General features: G+C 39.0%; 1 protein-coding gene across 4 annotated transcripts in view; it reads right to left on the reverse strand.

Moving 5' to 3' along the window:
- Positions 1-24,565, reverse strand: part of dgki (diacylglycerol kinase, iota) — a 116,489-nt gene that overhangs the window by 48,020 nt on the left and 43,904 nt on the right. For all 4 annotated transcript variants that reach the window (XM_086270209.1, XM_086270211.1, XM_086270210.1 and 1 more), the window contains exon 2: positions 3,634-3,742. In XM_086270209.1, coding sequence (XP_086126335.1) covers positions 3,634-3,742 — 109 coding nt within the window. The remainder of the gene's footprint in view (positions 1-3,633; positions 3,743-24,565) is intronic.

Below are 24,565 nucleotides of genomic sequence, written 5' to 3' on the forward strand. Positions count from 1 at the left end.
AAGCTTAACAAGCGACTGCCTCTCGCTCTCCGGCTGCTACTTCAATCGTGAAACTGATCAGCTGATCGGGTTTTCTGTCGCGAGTCCGTCTCTCTTGTTTGTTTTTGGTCCACTTTGCGCCAGAAAGAGGAAACCAGCGGCTGAACAACAGCAGCACGTTTAAGCTTGATAAGCTGTTGTTACAATTTATTTAATATTACTTTCTACACCAGGATCTTTTTCTACGTAGCTGACGGCTGGTAACTGTGCAGGGGCGGATCTAGCAAAGTTTAGCCAGGGGGGCTGATAGGGCATGAACAGGGAAAAGGGGGCACAAAGACATACTTTTCTTTCTTATTCTCATTTAAAATGTCGAGCTGTTAATAAATAATTATCTGACACCCAAAGTTTTAATTTGATGTAAAATGAATAGAAGTCAATTACTGTATATAGTGACTATAAAGTCTAATATATATATACACCCTAGTAAGCTATAGTACTTTTTACTTTGGGAAGGTACCATCTGTGCAGTCTGCAATTTTGTTGAAGAAAGATGTTGAATCTATTTAATATTTCTTGAAAAATAATTGATTTCTGTGCATTTTCTTTCACACTGCATCAAATTAAGGTTGATTACGTCGATTAAGCATCATGAGGTGGCGCGTGAGGGGTGGTTCCCTATTCTTTATTTATTTATTTTTGTTGTTGCTGGGAGTTGGAACCCTGTTAGTTAGGTTGCTTAATATTTACGCTAAGTACTCTTTAAAATACCAGAATAGGGAGGATGGTGTAGGTCTAAGTTTATTAGATTGATCAGTATTGCTGAACTATGAAATATTTTTTTTGTATACAGGTATAACAGAATAGCTTTAGTGTAGTTGTTGTTTTAAACTTGAGTATGAACTTGCAGACTTGCAAAATGCAGCAAGATATTTTAAAAAACAGTTTTGTTGATTAAAAAACACTATATCGGATTCATATCGGTATCGGCAGATATCCAAATTTATGATATCGGTATCGGTATCGGACATAAAAAAGTGGTATCGTGCCATCTCTAGTCAGGGACAAGTGCAATTGCATGGTAGGATGCTGTAAACGGACCGAACTTCAGTCAGGAGAACAACTGACATAATCCATGCACAATATGAGGTTAGTCATTCATATACTGCTGCATGGGCTGGGCTGTAGTTACATGGTAACGTTTTAAAAACTGAGCTTTAAAATGAGTAGTGGTAAGAAAAACCGACAGTGATCACTGACTGTTTTTAGGGGCTTTTTGAGATTAAATAGAACAAGATACAAAGTATTAAAACATGTTAAAAACACAAAAGCCTTATTAAATGCAGGGTAGTTTGGATTCGTCACGTCAGCACTTAAAGACTGGATTACCTGCAAATGCCCCAAAATCTTTAAAAGCACTTTGAAATAACAATTTAATTAAAAAGAATCAGTCACTTAAATTTTTTTTAACCTCAACCAACTTTCTAGGGTTTACTGTGAGGAGCAGACATTCTGACGTTCCTGCATCTTTTATGAAGTAATTAATGTGGGTTTTATTGTCATAGTGCAGCACTTTTTTCATAAAGTCACAATAATTAGTGACAAACTAGAAAATCAATTTGAATGGACATTTGTTTAAATTTCCACTTCCACATCTTCTACCAGTGTTCTGGCCCTGCTGGGAATATGGACAAACCCTTTTGGACTTATTAGCACCTAAAAGCAGACCTTAAAGGTCTCAATGAATCGACCCCTGAGTGTATATTAATGAGTGTCTGAGCACAGTGATAATATATGAGTGAGTGCATGAGAGCCGTGCAGAGAGATAAAGGGCAGCAATGACGTGCTGGAAGTGTCCCTACAGACGGAGCCCAAGGGAAATCTCAGATGTGAGCCCACAACTGTTTATCTACTTACACCTTCCTATTAATAATAAAGCACATTGCATTTGCTTTTCATTATTGATGCATGAATCATTTAGAGCACGGCTGTCAAACAAATGGAGCGTGGGACAGAAATGGCCCGCAAAAGGTTTCGATCCGGCCCGCGGGATGGCTTTGCAAATGTGAAAAATGGGGAAAGTGGAAGTCGTAAATGTTGTTCGTTTTTGATGGACAAAAACAAACAAAAAAGAAATTACATAAGAAATTAAGGTGTTTTTGAAATGTTTTGTATCACTGCAGATAAACCAGTTTGTTTTTGACAGTAGGTTCACAGTACAAATATATAAATACATAAAATACAATAAAATCAAATAACTAATGGAGGTAGTGGTACTAACACTAAAGGACAGAGGGTGGGGTTTTTTTTTTAAATATATTTTTACACAACTTTTTCAGATGTCCACCCCATTTAACTCTTTCCCCCATAAAAACAACACATGACGACCTCCCCCGTATCCTTAATGACATGTTTGGACACCTCAGTATACATAGTTTGACATCCATTAACATAGAGTACCCTCACAAAGCCTCTATGTGGCTGGCAAATTTTCAATAGATACGACTAATTCTATGAAATGCACCTTTTCACCTTTACATATTCTTCTTGAGTTTGAAGCACTTTGATGTCTTTTTCTTGAATTTTGGAGGCTCGTGTGAAAACGCTCTATTATTTTCTTTGTCATGTTTTTTTTTTTTTGAATGGCTTTATTGTACCATAATCATAAGAAAAAAAATCTGTTTCAAGTCTGCAAAGTTTTTGCACAAAAGAGTTTATGTAAGTAAAAAGAAAAAAAAAACCTTCAGATGATTTACAGCTTGGACCCAGAGTAATCTGATTTTATTAAATAAAACTAAATGGCAATGGAAGATTTGAAAGAAAGAAGGTGATAAACAATTTGAAAGAAAAACAACATGGAAAAGATTTTAAATTATTTCATGATTATAAAAAAATTATCTGCCTGCTTCAGTAATACTATTCAAAACTGTCTCATTGGTCTTTTTGCTTTCAGATTAGGTTCAATTCACATTGTCATCCTGGTGTATCATCAAAAAAACTGCTTCAATTATTTTTATCATTGTTTTAATGCATCTTTGACTGTTTTTGACGATTGTTTACTTGCCGTGCCACACACTGCACAATCTGGTGAATATTGCAGATTCATTGTTTTAATACCTGCTTTCACCAGATCACAAGCTCAGGTTTGGAGTGGCGCAACTGGAGACAGGAAGACAGGACTTTTTAAAAATACATTTATTGGGTTCTTTAACAGCATTTTTGACAATACTTTCCAATTCATGTTGACATTTCCTTAAGCATTAGCACTACATTTAAAACCCAAAGTGTTTTTAATCTGGTGCTTTTGAGTCGTGATTCATGTTTCTTAAATATAACCTATTAAATGTCGAATAATAAACCGCGTCACAAAGTCGTGACACATAAAAGTTTCTTTCCCACGCTGAGATAGAACGGCATTTTTCTTGTAAGGAATTAAAAAAAGGAAGGAAAATCAAATTACTGCTTTCCATTTCCACATGAACATATGGCTGTTGAAACCAGTCTGCTAACAAATCTGTTGGCATAAAAATGCAAATGTCGACAAGTGAATCAGCCAGACAGAATAGGGACAACACAGACTGGGACCAGGAAAAAAATGTCATCATTGTTCAGATTCACAGTTATATAAAATAAATGTGCATGTGCATTTCTGACCGTCCAGTCCACACAGGTACGTAGTTCCTTGGTGGGGCCGTTGGACGCAGGAGGAAGCGAGGGCTGAGGTGGGCCGAGGTAATGGAGGCCTGAGCGGGAAATCGCTTTCCTAAGAAACGGAAGGAAACACACGGTTATCATTGTCAAGATACTTCATAGTTCTCGGACTTTTCAGTATAATTTAGTACATTATTCATATTAGGAGGCTGCTTTCAAGCGGGCTCAGCTGGAGATATTTGAGGTGAACCAGGAACAGCTTGGCGGAGAGACTGCCAGAGCCACTTTGGGGTGACGAGAGAAGTCGCAGACAGATCTGTTATGTCAGAGGATGAGTCAGCAGTCATCTCTCGCAGACGCTCGCCCCATTATACTTCCTGTTGCAGTTTTCTTAAACTGACTCGAGTACATCTTTATCCACTTCAATTGTCCCCGACTCTTTCATCTCATAGCTCATCTATCTTCTTCTGCAAGTACACAGTACAGTCACCCACATGAGAGGGCCCATCTGTCTACATCTATTAACTGCTGATCTACGCAGACACCTCTGCAGTCTCACTGGCTTCAGTCAATGCAAGAGAAAGCAAAAAATAAATAAAAAAATTAATTAATTAAAGTGAAAATATGAAATGAGTGCTCTCCTTCAAGTTAAATCTGTGGATTTGTCTTTTTAAAAGACGAGACAACCGGCCTGTTTGAACAACAGTGAATACCCTAACGTGTCTATTAAAGATAAAGACAAAGTGTCACCTTTATTTGCAAACCACACCCACAGAATGCTGTTTGGCATGGCTTTTTATAGGCACACCAAGGGACTCTTTAAAGTGTTATGACCGGGGCTTTCAAATTCACACTAAGTTGGTAAAAATGAGAGAAGTTAATCATTTGGCATGAACAAGAAGTTTAGTAAAGGAGATGGAGATGCCAGAAAATTTGTTTGACAAGATTAACTTAACTTCACAAAAGTGATGTAGTTACTGAACTTTATGCTTTAATGTGTATTTCCCACCCAGTTGGCAGGTGGTTACCTGCTAACAGAAGAGAGAGAACTGTCACTGTGGCTAAACCTGAACCAAACCACATATGAGTCTGGGCTTTTAGGAAAGGGCAAAAGAGTACTGCTGTAAAGGAAAAGGGTGTGCTCCAACGCTACGGCAAAAAGAAAAGAAAAAAAGAGAGCTTTGTAGCTCAAACGCAAAAAAGTTACACACTGACAACTCACTGCTTGATTTCTGATTAAACTATTTATTTATAACTATTCATTATATTAAAATATACTACAGTAGAATACAAACTATTGCAGATCAGGAACATTTAAAACAAATCCTGAGTTGAGGCGATGAACAAGATGTTTATAGTAACTAGTAATTATGGGCATTACCAAAGGTGTGTGGGTGTGTGCATGCGTGCGTGTGTGTGTCAGTGGAAAAGGAGTATCTGACCCCCTGTTGAAAGTTTCAGTGGCCCTCTGTCTAAAATTATCAGCCAGGACAAAGAGGAGTCCACTTACACACCCTGTAACCTGATGACTGACACACACACACACACACACACACACACACACACACACACACAAGTGCTCACAGCCCCTGAGATAAAAATAGCACACTGTGGATGACCGGAAATGAAAGGACGTATGGAGGCCGGACATATGCCGCATAAAACAGCGACCACACACAAATACCAGCGAAGTCTAACTGATTAAAGGACCTCGTTATTTAAGGCCTCATTTTTACACTTTTACTCCTCGTTACTCACAAAGTTCTCCACTCAGCTCTGAGGGCACTGCAACACAGTAAGTCCATTAGAGGAAGTAGCACATGCAGCGAGACTGAGCAAACCCAGAGTTTTACTGGAACTGCTTATTCAGAAGTGAAACGAAAGGCAGAAAGCGAATATGCAAACATTTATCAGGTTTAAACAAGTTTGTGTTTCATTTTGTCTGCTGAGGTCGGACACACATTTGTTTAGGGACAATGGTGCGTTTGATGCTTGCCGAAACCAATTTTAAAAATCAACAAGAAACGAGAAATGAAAACGAAAAATGTTTCATTTTCTGCTGATTCACGTTTGACCTACTGCACCTATCAAATGAGTAAACAGGGTTTCTAATAAACTGGAAGTCAGACATATTGCTGGTGTTCACCACCCCTCATTTCTCAATGTTTTGTGAAGAAAATGGGTGTAGTGCAACCGTGAATGGAAATACAGCGGAAGGCAAAGACTGTTTGTACAATCACTTTAAAGTCAGTATTTTGTGTAACCACCTTTATTCTTCAACATAGCCGAAACTCTGAGGCCGATTTCCTGTAATTTCCTTAAGTAGTCTTCAGGAATAGTTCTCCAATAGTCCTTCTTCCTGAAGGACAATGAAAAGTTCTTATTTGGATGTTGGTTGCTGTTTGATGATCCCACACTTCTTCATTAATGTTGAGGTCTGGGTTCTGGGGAGGCCAGTCCATGACTGATTATGTTCCACTGTCTGGTTTTCTATCCAGGTATGCTTTTACTGTATGGTATTGCATCAAAATCTAACAGTACTCTATTTATGCTCTGTAGGGAAAACAAATATTATGCTAACTATGCCAAAACACTAAGATTTTACATAATTTAATGCCTGTCAAACATTGGCATTTTTCAAAGATGGTTGGAGTGGAATGAAAAGCAGTGAAAAAGCAGTCACTGCTTGCTGTAAAGTGCTATTCCTCAAGACCACTTTACAATATTGCAAGGAGGTCTGGCTCCTTGGAAACTAAATATAAAGACTTTTGTACAGTAGTGTTCACCTGCACATTTGGACAATTGTGTTCATATTTCTCTGAGCCAGAAACACAGACAAAGGAAATCTTTCCTAAGCAATGCAACAACTTTCTGCAATGCAATGCATCATCTGAGAGCAAATGACCATCAGTTAACATTTCAGCCCTGTACACTACTTTAAACTGTGCATACTGAGCCATTATAATGTCACCTTAGTTTTTAAATTAACTTTGTTACTTTTTACTAAAATTATTAACATGTCTTCCTTCATATAAAACTTTTTACATGAAGTGTTGTATTTTATTCAAATTTGTACTTAAACGGACTGTTATTACATTGAAGACTTGTACTGTTTGCTAATTTTACTCTATGATTTTCTACTTAATTGAGCCATTTTCTGGGATGGATGTGCCACATATACTTTTTATGTAGACAGACCTGCACTAAACAAGATGACACAGAAAAAAAAACAAGACAGAGGGAAACACCAAAAAACAGAAGCGAGGATAAAAATGAAAGTAAGCTCGAAAAGTAAATTCCTGAAAGAATTTCCAGAACAGCAAATACATTAAAACAGGAACCCAAAACTCAAATACACAGCACTCTAGCACCATGAGCTCTTTCTTTAATAAATGCTGCTGTTACTGACGTTAGCGAGTATCGCTATCACAGATGACAGCCAAAACCAGGAAAATCAGATCCTTCAGAGAGACACAAACACATTTAACCCTGCCGCTTACTGCCGAGGATTATTGTAAACTGATTATGAGTAGTGTGTGTGTGTGTGTGTGTGTGTGTGTGTGTGTGTGTGTGTGTGTGTGTGTGTGTGTGTGTGTGTGTGTGTGTGTGTGTGTGTGTGTGTTGTTCATGGAGTTCTTACTCATAATGAAATGACCCTGAAATGAAAGTGTGTACCTGAGAGGGGTTTGTTGTCTTGTTTTCTCCTTTTGGGGGGGGGGGGGGGCTTGTAGCCAGACAGACAGAAGTAGTAGTACCCTTAAAAAAGGCCCATTAGCATCACTCTCTTATTCAGAGGTCATGGGCCACCATTACATTTGAGTGAGTCCTAATCTACTAAAAGCAGACAGGATCACAGGAATTATAGCTAGCTCCTAAAAATCTAAACATAAAATGAAAGTGGTCTCTGAAACACACACACACACGGCATGCCTGACTTGGAGTTATTTTAAGCAAATTTGTCCAGAAAAAGTCTGCAGAAGCCCATCAATCTGAAAATAAATCTTCCTCAAAAGCAGTTAAATAAACAGGAACGACTCCTCAACACTGCAAATCCAAAAACAGGAAGTGTCTAAAGTAAAGACAAAAATCAACAGAGCAATTCACTGCACGGTTCACCCTGACCTGCAGAACTTCTAACATAGTTTTATTGCACTTGGACGGTTTTCACCCTCTTCAGTTTGAAGCACCAGTAGAAAATGATCCTGTATTATTACACCAAAAGCTACCCAGCAGTAGACAAATTAAAAACATCTCTACCTACACCATGAAAGTCCCAATATAATGGATATGATTCTACTTAAAGTACCTCAAAGAAATCTACTTAATTTTATTATTATTTATTATTTTCTTCCTACTTTCGCCAAGTGCTTTCTCATACTGGGTCATGATATCTGAACGAGGAGTTGTCTCTGTATTATTGAAGGGTCTTTACCTTACAACACAAAACGCCTTGATGCAAACAATAAGTTATCGATCACAATAATAATCCTCCTTTCTAACATTTAAACCTTTCCTATTCAATGTGACCCTAAAATTTTGACTGAACCTATAAACTCATCAGCAAAGTGTTGCTGATGTCATGGACACAGGCTGTTTTCCCCACACACCTCTATAATACAGAAGCTTTTGGGCATAAGAATGCAGGTTTAAAGCACGCACATCTTTTATGCTCATGACTTTGCAAGTTTAACAAAGGAAGAAAAGCTGTAAAATTATCAGTCAATATAAAATTATATTTTTGCCCAGTGCCCGTCCTTAGTAGCTTCCAGTGGAGATATCAAACTTTAATTTTGGACGTCACTTCTAAAAACTTGGAAAAATCTCATTCCAGTTCTAACACCACCTACTCTTCCTCTCTTCTTCCTTTCCTTTTCACTCATTTTTCCCCTTCACCATCTCTCCTCTTTTTTCTGAACACATCACTCTTCTTCAGTCCTCCTCCTCCTCCTTCCTCTCTCTCGCTCTGCTTTGTCATTGTGCACATCACCTTCACTTCTCTCATACCTCCCCCTCTAATCTTCCTCCATTCTCCTCCCACTGCTTCGCTCCTCCTCTCCCTCACGCTGCTGTCATCCTCTGCCCCCCTCCTCCTCCTCATTTCTCATCCTCCCTTCTTGTCTCATCTCCTTATTTGAAGCCTCCTCCTCCTCTTCCTGTAGAGGTGGGTTGTCGGCGTTGCCACGACAACGGCACAGCGGGAGCATCGGCAGCTCATCCAGTAATTGTATTGGTGGAGAATCTGCGTGTTGTGTGTGTGTGTGTGTGTGAGGAGCGTGTTTCAGCAACTTTACAGTAAATGCAGTTAATTAGACAGACACCCCATCACCCTATGTGGGATGACAGTGTGAATGTGGACACAAAGTCATACACATATACCGTCTTCAATACACAGCCCACACACTGAGGATGATGTAATTCGCCAAATGTTTTCTAAATACGGATCCTTTGCATCCACCGAGGGATCAACAGTTACTACAGCAGGAACTGTTTATGTAGTTTTTTCACTATTCCAGTGATTAAGGTGGGAAGAAGATATGATTCTCGAGGTGGGTGGTACGGATGATGTACAAGCCTACAATGGTTAATTTTCCTCCATAGCTGCAGTCATTTAACCAGTTTCTGAAAATCACTGTGTGGCCACAGAGGCGAGTCGTGCCTGTGCAACACTGCTCATGATCAAAGCTAAAGTGAGAACAAAAGTAATAGGCACAAAAATAAAAAGGCAGCTGCAAGTGGGAGGAATCGGGCTTAACATCTTCGGACTCCAGAAGATGTTGTGATTACGTGGGAGAAGCTGGTTAACAAAAGAGACAACTGCACCAGTGTGGGTTTACTCTGAAGTCAGTTTCTTTGCACAGACTGAGTATAATTGGAGAGAAATCCAAATGTAAAGGTTTACTTTTACTGAGAGCAACCACTTATTAGATTGTGTAGAAAAATGAATAAATATGCTTCATTTATTTAACTAATTGTGCCAATCCTAAATGTTAAGATTTTCCAGTCATGTCATAAGCCTTTTATACAGTGATGTTCTGTAAGGGGTTATCTTGTGAAAGGCCAGAAGCTGAAAATGTCACATCACTGTCTAGATTAGATGTGAATATATAATACATAACAGATTGTTTTTGTATAACAAACAGGTACTGGCCATAATCCAAGGTTAGTTTGCACCTCAGACATGGATTAACTTGCAGAAAGACCAAAGTTAAACTTACTTATATATTGATTGCTTACTTTAAAATCATCACACTGAATCCTGTAAAGGGGATGTGAATATTTTTATGAGATGCCACTTCTGTGGTGAATATTTATATATTGTTTATTATGTAGATCAGGGGTGGGGGAACTCAAGGCCTCAAGGGCCGGTGTCCTGCAGGTTTTAGATGTGTCCTTGATGCAACACAGCTGATTTATATGGCTGCAGGACACTGACCGTTGAGGCCTCGAGTTCCCCCACCCGCGATGTAGATGATGTATTTTAGGTTTACTTTGCATTTTTGTAAGGTTTACACTTTGTATGGATGTTACCCTGACCAGGTTTCCCTTTATAATAAAGGGACTTTTGTTAATACTTTTATTTAACCAGAAAGTCCCTTTATTGTGATTTACAGTGATTTAAAATTACCTCACGGCACTGCACACAAAGAGGGACTTCCAAACCAAAATAACCAATGTCAAAATTGATTTGTCTGACTCAATCAACTCCCACTGATGTTGGAATATAGTTTTGCAAGCAGCTACTGCAGATTCTTTCTGTATTACTTAGACTGAAACAATATAAAGGCTTAATTAATGATAATAACACTGATATTAGTAGTAAGTTGCACAGCTTAACATTTCTACCACAGTCCAGTCTTTTATTTTAACCAAAAGAAACCGGCATTATTTTTGTTTCAAGAGAAGCAATGAATATGCCATTTCCAAAAAAGGAGTTGCCAGTGGTTGGTTTAAGAAATGTTATTATTTTCAGCTTTGTTCCTGTTATATATGAATACCAAGAAGTTTATTTTTAAGAACAGTTTCATACTTATGAGTAAGATCTGCATTTTAAACACAAACCCGACAGAAACTGACAAATAAATTGTTAATACTGAGAAACAACTGAGGAGCCAATTATTTCCACTAATTTCACAACTTGAAACATTTTCTTAAAAACATTAACTGTATATGTGGAAACGAGACACATTACACTTGAGTCGTTGCTTAGATGTAGTTCCAAGTGAAATGTTAAAGATGAACAGCTCTCAACCGTTATTTTACAGCCTACTTTTACAGTGTACGTTAATCTACACAATCACATTGTTTATTTTATAAGCTTTACATAATAATACTTTGAGCGAGTGGTTTATTGTTATATTGTTGTTTTCTCTATAAACGTGAAGTTTTTGTGTAGAATCAACAGGTACAGTATCACAAAGATTTCCTGTATACTTACCACACTGAACGTTTCTCATTATCCAACAGGAGTTTAATTAAATATATATATATATATTTATATTATTTTAAAATGATATTACAATTAAACAATTAAAATTTGTCCTGAACAAGTAAAACTCACAAGAGCGTAAGTGATTTTATAGTTCTCCTCTCATTGGGCTGTTCATGATTTATGCCAAACTATTATTCAGCATCAATATAAGTTAGGCCCACAAAAACAAAGAAAGCTCATTTTACTGTAGGTCATTGAAGAATTCAGCTGATGTTTTGTTGTTGTGACTATTTACAGTTAAAAAATACAGAAATACCCCACTATGACTGAGTGTGCCCACACTTTTGACTGGTACTATGGTATTTTTATAGTTGACTTGCCATTAAACTCCAGTCACTAACTACATTCACTGTGAGCTACTGTAAAATTACCTGTATGTCTGCAGTGCTATATTACAGTGCTAAAAGAATGAAAAGCTGTTCACATTGTTCAGATGAAGCTACAGGCAGAACTTCAAACATCTCAGTGGCTCCACTCACCTGTAGCCAAAAATTCGATGGAACCAGCGCACTTTTTCCCCCCTCCTTCTCCTTCCTGCCTTTGCGTGGGTTTCAATATTTATCATTATTATGCTGAAAGGTTTTCTCACTTACTCTGTAACTAATGCTTTCCAAGATAACAGAGAAAAACATCCCAGTGCAGACTGAATCACCCAGAAGTTGTTTCCTTACACACTCACAGCACAGCTCGGGTAATTATGCCAATCAACGTGACGGGTAAGAGAGACCTGACACCAGACATCTGAGCTCTGTACTATGTGACAATGACCGTGTGTGTGTGTGTGTGTGTGTGTGTGTGTGTGTGTGTGACAGGCAGGATGTGTGCGTTTTGATCGAGTTACTATTAAGTTATGATGTAACCACAAACAGCCAAAGTAGAGGAGATAAAGTTCATGAAGCAAATTAATGTAGTGAATTTAAATTTCTTACAAAGACGCACCAGCGAGTGTGAGAGCAGTGGTATCCGATGAACTATGACACTGGATCCTCTGCTCTCCTTTAGCCTCTGCCTCTTTTTTCTACATCAACAAACTTTCAAGCACATAGATGAGGATAACCAGCACCAGAGTGTCTTCAGAAAGTAATTCAAAGCAAACCAATCAGTCAAGCATCACATTAAAGTATTTGCGCGTCATACATTTTTCTCTACCCCTTTCTGTTGGACTTGTTTATGCTCTTTATCTTCTCACTGTCCCCTAACCCCCAGCTGGTCACAGCAGATGGCTGCCCCGCCCTAAGTTTGTTAAGATGGAGTTTTAACAGATCTCTTCCTGTTAGAATTGAGTGCTTCCTTCCCACTACCGCCAAACACTTACTCATGAGGTTCAGCTTACTTGCGGTTTGCATTACGCGAGTCATCCATCCTCACATGCACAGACAACAACACAGACAACAGAAAAGGATAATACAACCTAATGAAGAGGCAAATAAAGAATTCACACAGCATTATGGAAGATAACAAAACCATGATTTGTTTATCTGATCGGTAGCTGCTGGACTAAAAGCCTTAAGAAACTGAAAATTCACTGTGCAAAGGTTGCTGCCAAATGAAAAAGAAAAAAACAAATCTGACCAGCCAGTTTGTAACTGTGTGTAACAGAGAGACTGGGTTCAGCTCCAGCTCTCCGCTCAACCTCCACTCAGACCATTTAATACTTTGAGTTAGTATCTTTTTATTTCTTTTGAGTAATCGCCTTTCTTTAAACCTTATATACTACAAGCAGAAACTTTTTCAGACTTTATCCTTCTCTCTGTGCACCTTGGATTAGTAAAGGTTGTGCCAGAAACCTCTATTCTGTCTAAGATTTTACAAGAGCAGCTAGCTTTAAAGTCAGACCTTCTACCAAAATGTCTGTAGCTGCTGTCTTTCTATTACATGTACTTCACTTTAAAGCCACACAATCACAATAAACAACTCATCTAAAGTTTACTTTACTTCATCGTCTTTTCAGTAAAGCCTGCTCTAAGGATAAGCAATCAAGGTTTCCCTTTTTTATTCATTGCACCACTTCTGCAAACAAAACAAAACAAAAAAAGAACAGATAAAATCGGTAATTCTGACAGCATAAGTGTTTTTTTTCACAGGACTGCTAATATTTCAAAATAACCAATATATCATTTAACGATATAGGCAAAAAGTTGTTGGAAGGGTGTTTAAACACTTTTCTTTTCTCTTATTTTCCTGCCTGTCTCCTTTCCCTCCTTACTGCCCTCACAGGTGAATCTTCTCTATTTTTGGAACATTACATAAGAGGTAACCTGGCAAGGGCAACTTGAGAAACACATGCAGACACACAAATGCATGAGCTCATGCTTAGATATGCACGTGCACACACACACACATCACTCTCATAAGGAAAGGAGAGTTGAACTGAGTGTTCGTGCAGCTCAGAGTTAGACCGATGTGGGGATTTAAAGGCCAAGAAGACCAACCTGCTTTATTTGTATACTGACAGAACTTAACTCTTGAGAGTGCAGGTTAAAAAGAAAAGTTCAGAAACGTCTTTAAAAGATCAATAAAAAAAATACGAGTAATGCTAATTAAATTAATCCATGTTATGCAACAATATAACACAAAATATCCAAACTGAAATGCCAAAAAAAAAGGCTTCACTGAAAGGTCGACTCTCACTCTGTGCGTGTGCAGCAGGCTTTTGTAAGTTTAACATTGCATCACAGCTGCTTTTCTAAACTATCTGTGATGTCAAAAACCAAACCTCCCCAAACAAAGACACTGAAGTCTGGCTCCACAAAATCTGCACAACTGCACAAATCAAATCTGATGGGTATTGCTCATCATTTAGTACAATTTTGCCATCGAGTCAGGTACTTACTGAAAGCTTTGTGAATTTACAGTGAATTTCCTTGAACTAGAATTAAAATGTAAAAACAGCTAAATAAATGTATAAATCAAGGCGGACGTGGTGGGAAACATGAGGTAGGGAACTGAGCAGAGATTAATGTGTGTTAATCTCACAAATTGGGACGCAATCAATGCATTATTGGATCAAATATCATTCGGATCTCGACTCAGACAGCTCGATCGGGCATTAGTGACAACAAGCCGATCCATTTATTAATTCAATCCTATGAACTGGCTGCTAGCAAGAAGCCAACAGCTTCATATTTGCCACGCCGACAGCTTTTCTTTGTAGCTGCAAAAAATAAGAAATCAATGTTTTTCTGCTCATAACTGCAGCTTCGTAAAACAAAAAAGGAAAAGAAGAGAAGCTGTTTTTTTTAACTTGCTATATCTAAATGTTTGATGTAAGTGGTGATGGGTGTCCATATGAAAAGTCTCTCCTGCAGGTTATTTATTCTAATGGTAATGCTAGCAACACTTGTCTTATCCATTGATTGGCGATCAGTCATTTTTTCTATAATTATGTTGTTCCAGAAACAATCCCATCAGGAAAAAGTTTGGATCCAACAAGTTCCCTTCTTCCAGCGACCATTCTGATCACTTCCAAAACCTTTTCCTTAGGTGGCTAAGTTTAAAAGTGAGTTTTTCCTTCCCACTGTCACCAAGTGCTTGCTCATATGGGGTTGTTTTATTGTTGGGGTTTGTAGGGTCTTTACCTCACAATATAAAGTGCATTGAGCCAACTTTTGTTTTGATTTGGTGCAATATCAATATAACTGAGCTGAACTGAACTGAAAAGGCAAACACTGGTCCCCGAAAGCCCACAGCCTCCATTGCAGGATGCCTGTAGGTACTGACAAAGATGTGTAGAGGCCCAGGAGACTTGAGTTGTTTGGAAAAACTTGCATAAGGTGTCACAGCAGACTGAGTGAGGCCTGACACAAATCCAACTATGAGCAACTTCAGTCCTGAGAGCTGCATAGCAAAAATGAGTGTCCTACTCTGGAAATACCATTGGGTCATTCCATGAAATATCAGTGAGTGTCCTACCATCAGAAAGACTTTAACCCTTTTACATGGCGTGATGCATAAACAATTCTTCACAATGAAGCTCAAAATATTCAACAGTGGAGTAACAATGAGCAAAAGTGGCATTCTGTATGGCACAGAGACGCTGCAGAATGCCAATGAAGCAAACACCAATTGTGTCTTTTCGCAACTTGTCAAACTGCCAGTGTTTACAGTAACTTCATCACTTTTACTGTCATCACTTGGTTTTTATTATAAACCCCCAACAAAGAGGTGAAACTCATCACAAACGGGTACACAATGATCTGTGTGAACATGCTTCGCGTTACAGGCTTAATGTGCGCACAAATACACAAGGATGTAAAAACATAATTTAAACTGAGCTCAAACACTGACAGTTAAGGACATCTCAATCCTGCCAGCCTGCCCTTCATTCACTATCTAACAAATGCCTGCTCTATTCTGCTGTCGCTCCACTTCTGTTTCTTTATCTCTCTCCTTTCAATCTCATCCCAATTTTCCTCCCATTATTCTCTCCTCCACTCTCTGCCTCTATGTGGGTCACTGTGAAAAGCTCGTACATTGCCTCTGGTGACACAGCATGCCCAGCTCGTGTGCACGTATGTGTGACAGAGACACACAAATGCAGGCCTCAGGTAAAGGCGTCCGACAGATTAAAGTTGATCACCACATGCAAGCGTGCAAGATGAACTCGAGGATTCAAACAATTTAGACCATTACAAAAAAGAAAAACAAAAAAACAACCCTGTCTGGTACTCTATGGAAGGTTTCTGCCTCCATAACAACTCTACAGTAGGTGAATTTAGCTGTAATAAGCAATAGCTGCAGGCTAATGGTGTCTGCTAGGCTTCACCTCCACTAAGAGGAGTCATTCAGCTGGATCTATTTTGCTGTATTTGTGCTGTTGGCGTTTTCTGAAGGACTTGCTATGTGGTGCAGGAGGTTTATTCTTTAGTTTTGGAGAGTTAAATTCATGTCCTTTATCCTTCTGCTACTTTGCGCCAATTAGCTGATCGTCCAATAGCTGTGCAACCCATAAAGTTTATGAATGCCATGTGCTAGCAAGCTAGCCCACATTAGCCAATAACTCAGCACTCCGCGCTCTCATCCAAATAAGACTACTTCTACACCAAGAAAAACAACATGGCAGCTGCTAACACACTCATGAGTCATGTTACTGTGGCTACATCTATTTTTTTAAATGCAGTCAACGAATTTGAATCCAAAAATCAGTGCACTCTTTGGATGGTATTGTAGTATAATTGACCCCCAATGCAAGCTAGGATTTTACTTTGAAAATGTTAAACTAACATTACAAGCCCCATCCATGCAAAACTGTTTACATAGAGCCAAGCACACGGTCAGGACCTAGAGTCACCTGTGTAAGCACTCACTCCTCACACATAGCAGTTACAGCACCTAATCAGACACAACTTTAAGTCTTAATATGTCTTAAATGAGTAATTATATAAAATGTACTTCCTGGAAAAAGAAACCCAAAACGGTTTTGTGTCTGGCTGTAAACATGTTTTTTTCTGCCATAAAGTTGGGCAATCTAAAAGTTGACTGTCTTTTGGAGTCAGCCTTGAATGGCCACTGGAGGAACTGCATTATTTGGCACTTTCTTATTTTTTTTTAAGCTAGAAGTCTGACTACTTAGAGTAATCTGGTGTAGTGTCTTGGTTTCTGTGTAGGGCTGGGCGATATGGCCTAAAATCCATATCACGGTATAATTTGAAGCATGTGCGGTAACGATATATATCGCGATATATTCTTTTCTTCTGTATATTTTACACACTATGAGGCACACTTAAAATCCTTTAATATTCTCAAAAATCAACAATGTTCCTTATGTATGAATTCTGGTTGTGCTTACTGACCTCGAAACAATTTTATGTGATACACAGCATGCAGAAATCTGTCAAAAAATGTTTTAGACTTTGGTAAGCTATGAAGCCGCACCGCTTGATGGATTGGCGGAGCATTACGGCTGCCGTAGCCAGGAGCCTCACGGAGTAATCTGGGTCCAAAACGTCTGCTTTAGGTCCCAAAGTCAAACAAACACTGCGGCATCACTGAGAGTTACAAACTGTCTAAATTCTTTCATCTTTAATAAAATGATCAGTGTTGCTGCTTTACCAGGTGTAACAATTCAGTTGAACATCCAGGCATCCATGAAAACAGAATTTATTAAATTCAACAGAGTTAGAAGTTAGCAGGAAGTTAGCAGGAAGTTAGCTCGCTAGTTTCCACCTAAACATGATATAGCATGTTCTGACTGAGAGATTTCTGAAAAAATAAAAACGTACAGCTCTGCTACCACTTCCAACATAAATGAAGACAGAAAATTAAACAGCAATGACGTTTGTAGGGTTACAGAAGTTGGACTAGCTCGTATATAATGATTTCCTACGTAGGGCTGTGCGATATGACCAAAATCTCATATCCCGATATAAGAATTCTATCGTCCGATAACGATATAAATCACAAAAATGTAACATTTTCTGAAAATTCTGTGAATCTCGGGCAGCTCGACTTGCGGGAAGTGTTTCCAGCTGCGCGTCATGTACCTGGAGTCCAGTGTTTTAACAGATGCATGAAACTATACATTTTTAGACATAAGTTGTAAAGGCCGCCGTTTTCTTTGTGAGTATTTGTTACACAGCGTGCTGCAGGGAAAAGCCTGTTCTAACATTTGAGTCTAAGGTTTATTTTTTAGCACCTGGTGGCTCTTTTTTACTTCTCATCCGTAAATAATCTGCTCTTTCACGTGATTCAGTTTATTTTGAAAAGTCTCAACAGGATCTTGAGCTTTATTGTGAAAGGTTTAAGTGGAACATAAACAAGCAGACACGCGATGGTGTTACCGTCGTTGTTGCTAACCACAACGCATAAAAACAGGCGCTTGTCCGTCCGCAGTGTGGTTATATTAAATATAAGAGAAAGAGAGAACTTAATATAGCCACTACAGTGACCATCAAAACGATGAAAAAATATTGCCATAAACAGTTTATTTTGCGACACCACAAAACAAACGATAGCGTAAAATGAAACAATAGACGTTTTTATTTCGTCATCCGATATATATCGTTATATTGAACAGCCCTAGTCCTATGTGATCACTAGCAAACAGCTACATTAGCATAACATTAGCACAGTAAAGCTGGAGGATGAACGCTAACTTATTTCCACTCAATAAAAGTTAACGTGAGGGATTCTGGTGGTTAGGGACAAATGCAATTGCATAGCAGGATGCTATAAACGGACCAAACTTCAGTCAGGAGAACAACTGAGATAATCCATCCACAATACGAGGTTAGTCATTAATATACTGCAACAACATGGGAATAGAGCAGCTACGAGAGAATTCAGCATTAATGAATCAATGGTACGGAAGTGGAGGAAGCGCAGTTTTTGGCTTTCCCCATATCCCAAAACTGCTTCGTCTCTTTGCTATGACTGTCGCCCGGCATAATTTGCAGATGATGTTGTTTGCAGCCGCTGCAATGCTTTCGACCAAAACAGGCGAAGCTTGATGACACCATCAACATGCGCTATCGCAGTAGAGGGTTATAGTCAAAATCTCTACCGTTGGCCAAATTTATATCGTTTCTACCGTATACCGTTTATACCGCCCATCCCTATTTCTGTGCTACAATAAAATGAAAAATAAAATTAAAAAAAGAAAATCATACACATTCAAAAATGAGATTAAAGGTCCTCGCAAAAAAAAAAAAAAAAAAGATTTCATAGGTAACCATGTTTACTATCACCCACAACTAGAGCTGGGCGATATGAGATTTTTTCATATCACGATATGTTTTTTTCATTTCAGGCGATAACGATATATATCACGATATAAGCCAAATAACTATATTTGTAAGATTTAAATGTGCCGTTGCTCACAAGTAAAATGTGAAATAATCAGCAGCTTGTTTTGATTTAAATATTTATTTCCCATAATAAGTTCAACAGGGTAGATGTACTTAAGGAACATGAGACTTTTTCAGATAAATAAAGGCAAATATTGCAAACTACACAAAAGGCAGCCGCTAAAGCGTTTAAGTTTCAAAATAGAACAAACGAAACAGACTAAATTGTCAATTCCACTTAGAAACAAAATATTAATTCTAAAAATAAATCTTAGTTTGTTTTACAGAAGAACAGACAAAACTGACTAACTTTTGTCAATATCAAATAAACTGAGAACTAAAAGGAAATTCTCAATCTCTCCTTGTTGTATAGCTGAGCTTTTCAAACAGTTTTAACAGTTACTTTAGTCTGACAAAAGCCGAATGACGAATTAGCGCTTCCAGTCAGAGACTGAGGCTACGTCCACACGTACACGGGTATTTTTGAAAACGGAGATTTTCCGTTTTCGTTTAAAAAAATAATCCCGTCCACACATAAAGGCAGAAATGAAGGAAAACGCTGCTATGAACATGCCAAAGCAGCAGGTGGCGCTAGATTCCTAACCGTGCAGAAATGTTGGCCAATCAGAAGTCTAGAAGCCTCGGTGGGAAAAAGTAAACAAAGCTGGGGCATAGAAGCAGAACCGAGTCGTATGTGTGGAGGGACAGTAACTGTGTGTATATGTAAGCATTTAAACACTGCAGAGAGTAGAATTAACAGTATTGTAGAAATTCATTTCACCGAAACAATAACGTGGCGCACAGTGTGACGTATGCACCAGTTTATTGTATTTCCAGACTTGCTTTCGGCACAATTTACAGTGCACGCTACTCTGGTTTTTTTTTTGTCAGACTTGAAATAGCCGAAATACCTTCACACTACGGAACTTCTATGGCTCTTCCGTTCGACAATCTCTCCGGCGTTGGAACCATCATCTGTTTTCTCTTCGGTCACGCTCGGTTGATTTTTCTAGTCGGCACACTCATTTCCTCCATTACGCGCTGGCTCCATTACCCGCTGGCTGCTTCCCAAACAAACACACGTGCGGCTTGGCACTTGTGCTGTACGTAACAAGTCACGCGACGTGACGCTGCGGCTGTGATTGGTTCGGCTCTGCGCTACTTAATTTGGATTGGCTGACCTTTTATTTTTTTTTTATTTATTTATTTTTTTTTTTAAGAGGACAAGAGCGGCGAGGTCTATTGCGATAGCTTAATTTCTCTATCGAGTAAAAGTTATATCGCGATACATATCGTTATCGTTCTATCGCCCAGCTCTACCCACAACTCAATTGCTCAAAGTAAAGTTAAAGAAAAAAAAGAAAAGAAAAGTTAAACTCAGATAGCGCCCACTCTGCACAGCTAAAAGTTATTTCCACTGAAGTCCCTACAAGTCCCACAGTTTCATCGATATTCAATGATCGCTGGTCTCGACACCACTTCCAGTCTCTTCCTGTGTGTAAGGATGTTCAGATATCTCAGATTTCAGAATAATGATGCACCGTAAAGCTGAAAAATCTACCTGTCAGTGCTAACTTAATGCTAATGCAGCTCTATTATTTACCTCAAACCTCTCTGACATTTCTGAACTACAATGTCTAATAGCCGAAATACTAAAAATATACTGGTGTTACTCTCAGCTAATATTAGCTGATCCATCATCCTGGCAGGTTTATAGGTCTAGCTCAGATAATGTAACTAACACTCAACACATTGTGTATAGACACCAGGGCTGAAGCTGCCATTTCATCTTCGGTTGTGCGCTGCTTCTGATGTGTGCAGACATGATGAAAGGCTGTATTCAGACCAACAAAATGGCCTAAAGCCTCCTCATTTATTTCAGTGTTGCTGCTGCCTTGGCACAGCGAGAGGTGCTGAAGCAGAGGGATCAAGCAAAAAGAAAAACTCAGGGTCATCCAATTAGAAACTCAGTGCAAAATATTTGTGCACTAAAACAGCAATTAAATACATGTAAGGGCATGTTCCTGCTAAATAACAGTTTGCTTTGCAGTCACTGAGGTGGCTGAAAAATCACTCCTTCAAAATCCCCTGAATCGCTGCAGTGTTGTGGCATCGAAGAAGCTACCAACGCACCAGTCTCATATTTGCATCAGATATCGGTACAATAGTGACTCAGAAAGCTAGACCGGGTGGCATGACAGCATTCAACAAGTCTATATTGTTCTGTGTTACTCTATGGGCTCAAAATGTGGTCATAAATATTTTGTACTTGTAAAAAAGATTTGTATGTGTAAAAAAGATTTGTGTGTGCGTAAAAAAGATTTGTATGTGTAAAAAGAATTTGTGTGTGGACTTAGAAAAAAAAAACCCCTGCAAGTTACAAGTACGGATTTTGACCCTATTTTTCTTCCTTTCATCTGATTGGTCAATGTCATGTCAATCACAAATGTAACAATCCAATCAGAGAACAGATGGGTTTGGCTGTCGGAGGGGCGCTTTTTTGAACTGCAGGTCCTTGAAGGGTGATACAGTTTGAAGCTGGAGGATCGCTATATAAATATCCGATAGCAGCTATAGGTCCCCTAACTTTAAGTAGCTGTTGAAAGGAAAAAGTTGTGGTATATCAGTGGTTAAAAATACCATTATTACTTTAGGATTAGTTTAACACAAAGTCGGGGCTGACCCAGGACCATTGCTGTGAGTCACAGTGCGCAGCATAAAAGTCCTTTCACATCGGACGCAGGATGTGCTGCTAATGCTAACTGCTAACTAAAAGCAAAGGATCCAGAATTTGTTGCGCTGGCTGCTGGGCTCTGTGGGTTTTTGCAGCAGCTCTACCTGTACTAGATGCACCTGCTCCTTGTCTTTTCTATCTCTGACTTTATGTCCTCTACAAGAGTTTGTTTTTTTTGCTAGTTCTTCAAATGTTCAATAAAAACATCTATGCTAATTCATAACGAAGAAAGCTTTGTAATGAAGACTGTCATTTCCAAAACACTGCCCGCCCCCACCCCGCGGTCCGCAGCGCTGTTGAAAAGGCTGTGGAATTCCCTATATTAAACACGTAGACCTGTGACACAAAAATCACCAAACTCGGACGACCACAGACTGTTTTCCTTCGTGGTGATGAAGGAAAACGCTGGGTTGGCATGTAAAAGGGCATTTATTCCCTTCAAAAACCTGCAGTTCAAAAAAAGCGCCCCTCGACAGCCAAACCCATCTGTTCTCTGATTGGATTGTTACATTTGTGATTGACATGACATTGATCAATCAGATGAAAGGAAGAAAAATAGGGTCAAAATCCGTACTTGTAACTTGCAGGGGTTTTTTTTTTCTAAGTCCACACACAAATCTTTTTTACGCACACACAAATCGTTTTTACACATACAAATCTTTTTTACAAGTACAAAATATTTATGACCACATTTTGAGCCCATATTACTCAGCCATGCATCAGCAGCAGTGCACAGGTTATTAGAGTGAGAGATAGCATAGCACAGAAGAAGCTAAAAGCAAAGCTCAGCAGTTTGTATTTCACGCTTCCCACACAGCCAGTTCTGGTTGGTTGTTTGCAGGTGATTTTGAGTTTTTAAAAAAAAACTGCACGCGAAGTAAGATGACACCGCTGAAAAGGTCAGTCAATGAAGCTTTCCATGTCAGCTTCTCTGCCTCTGGCATGTTCTGTTTAACACTTATGGTATCATAAGGCGTGTTTGCAATTACTGATATGAGGAAATGTTCACACAGCAAAGAACAGAGAAAGGAGAAACCAAAATGCCCACCAATGGCAGCAAAGCATAAAAAAACTTGCACAGTGAGCTGAAATGAAACAAGTGCAAATAAATTTGCTGAATAACAAATGTGTTTTTTTATTAATAGTTTTTGTTTTAGTTCTTTCAGAGGCATTACTATGCTCTATGATTTTGCCTTGGAAATAATAAAAAAGAAGGATTACATTAAAGGCCCTGCCTGAAAACAGTGGATTGCTCTCACTATGCTGGGAGAAGAGAGAGAAGTTACCCGATGTGAGGGCGTTCAGATATTTTAGGATCTTCTCCTGGAAAGGTGGATCCCACAGTAGACCAGCAAACTCATAGAGTAATTGGCAGTTATGCACATGTTATAAAAGACTGCTGAGAGAACTGAGCTGGAAAGTGAAGCTTTCAATTTATGGTCCAACCTTCACTGATGGTCATGAGCCGTGCGTGATGAGTGAAAGAGGGAGATCGCAAATATAAGCAGTCACGGGCGGCGGACTTCAAGTGGATGTCAAAGAAGTGTAACAGGAATGACTGCTCAGGTGTCAGGTCTCCATCCGTCCGTGTTTGCAACACAGTATAATCTAGACTGTAAAGCCATTTCGGGTTGTTCAGGGATTTGAACATGATGCAATTTTCTTTTGAGGTTTTCTAGGTATGCCTAATGAGAGGAGATCCCAGGGGTAGATGTTGGAGGAATTATATATCTCATCTGGGCTGGGAACTCCTTGGGATGCCCCAGGAGGAAGTGGAAAGTAGAGCTGGGCGATAGAACGATAACGATATGTATCGTGATATAACTTTTACTCGATAGAGAAATTAAACTATCGCGATAGACTTCGCCGCTCTTGTCCTCTTAAAAAAAAAAGGTCAGCCAATCCAAATTAAGTAGCGCAGAGCCGAACCAATCACAGCCGCAGCGTCACGTCGCGTGACTTGTTACGTACAGCACAAGTGCCAAGCCGCACGTGTGTTTGTTTGGGAAGCAGCCAGCGGGTAATGGAGCCAGCGCGTAATGGAGGAAATGAGTGTGCCGACTAGAAAAATCAACCGAGCGTGACCGAAGAGAAAACAGATGATGGTTCCAATGCCGGAGAGATTGTCGAACGGAAGAGCCATAGAAGTTCCGTAGTGTGAAGGTATTTCGGCTATTTCAAGTCTGACAAAAAACAGAGTAGCGTGCACTGTAAATTGTGCCGAAAGCAAGTCTGGAAATACAATAAACTGGTGCATGCGTCACACTGTGCGCCACGTTATTGTTTCGGTGAAATGAATTTCTACAATACTGTTAATTCTACTCTCTGCAGTGTTTAAATGCTTACATATACACACAGTTACTGTCCGTCCACACATACGACTCGGTTCTGCTTCTATGCCCCAGCTTTGTTTACTTTTTCCCACCAAGGCTTCTAGACTTCTGATTGGCCAACATTTCTGCACGGTTAGGAATCTAGCGCCACCTGCTGCTTTGGCATGTTCATAGCAGCGTTTTCCTTCATTTCTGCCTTTATGTGTGGACGGGATTATTTTTTTAAACGAAAACGGAAAATCTCCGTTTTCAAAAATACCCGTGTACGTGTGGACGTAGCCTCAGTCTCTGACTGGAAGCGCTAATTCGTCATTCGGCTTTTGTCAGACTAAAGTAACTGTTAAAACTGTTTGAAAAGCTCAGCTATACAACAAGGAGAGATTGAGAATTTCCTTTTAGTTCTCAGTTTATTTGATATTGACAAAAGTTAGTCAGTTTTGTCTGTTCTTCTGTAAAACAAACTAAGATTTATTTTTAGAATTAATATTTTGTTTCTAAGTGGAATTGACAATTTAGTCTGTTTCGTTTGTTCTATTTTGAAACTTAAACGCTTTAGCGGCTGCCTTTTGTGTAGTTTGCAATATTTGCCTTTATT

Source organism: Aulonocara sp. 'chitande type north' Nkhata Bay, linkage group LG17 (genome assembly GCF_057382095.1).
Source record: "Aulonocara sp. 'chitande type north' Nkhata Bay isolate Kocher_YH1m ecotype deep benthic linkage group LG17, A_spYH_male_GT1.1, whole genome shotgun sequence".
NCBI lineage: Eukaryota > Metazoa > Chordata > Actinopteri > Cichliformes > Cichlidae > Aulonocara > Aulonocara sp. 'chitande type north' Nkhata Bay.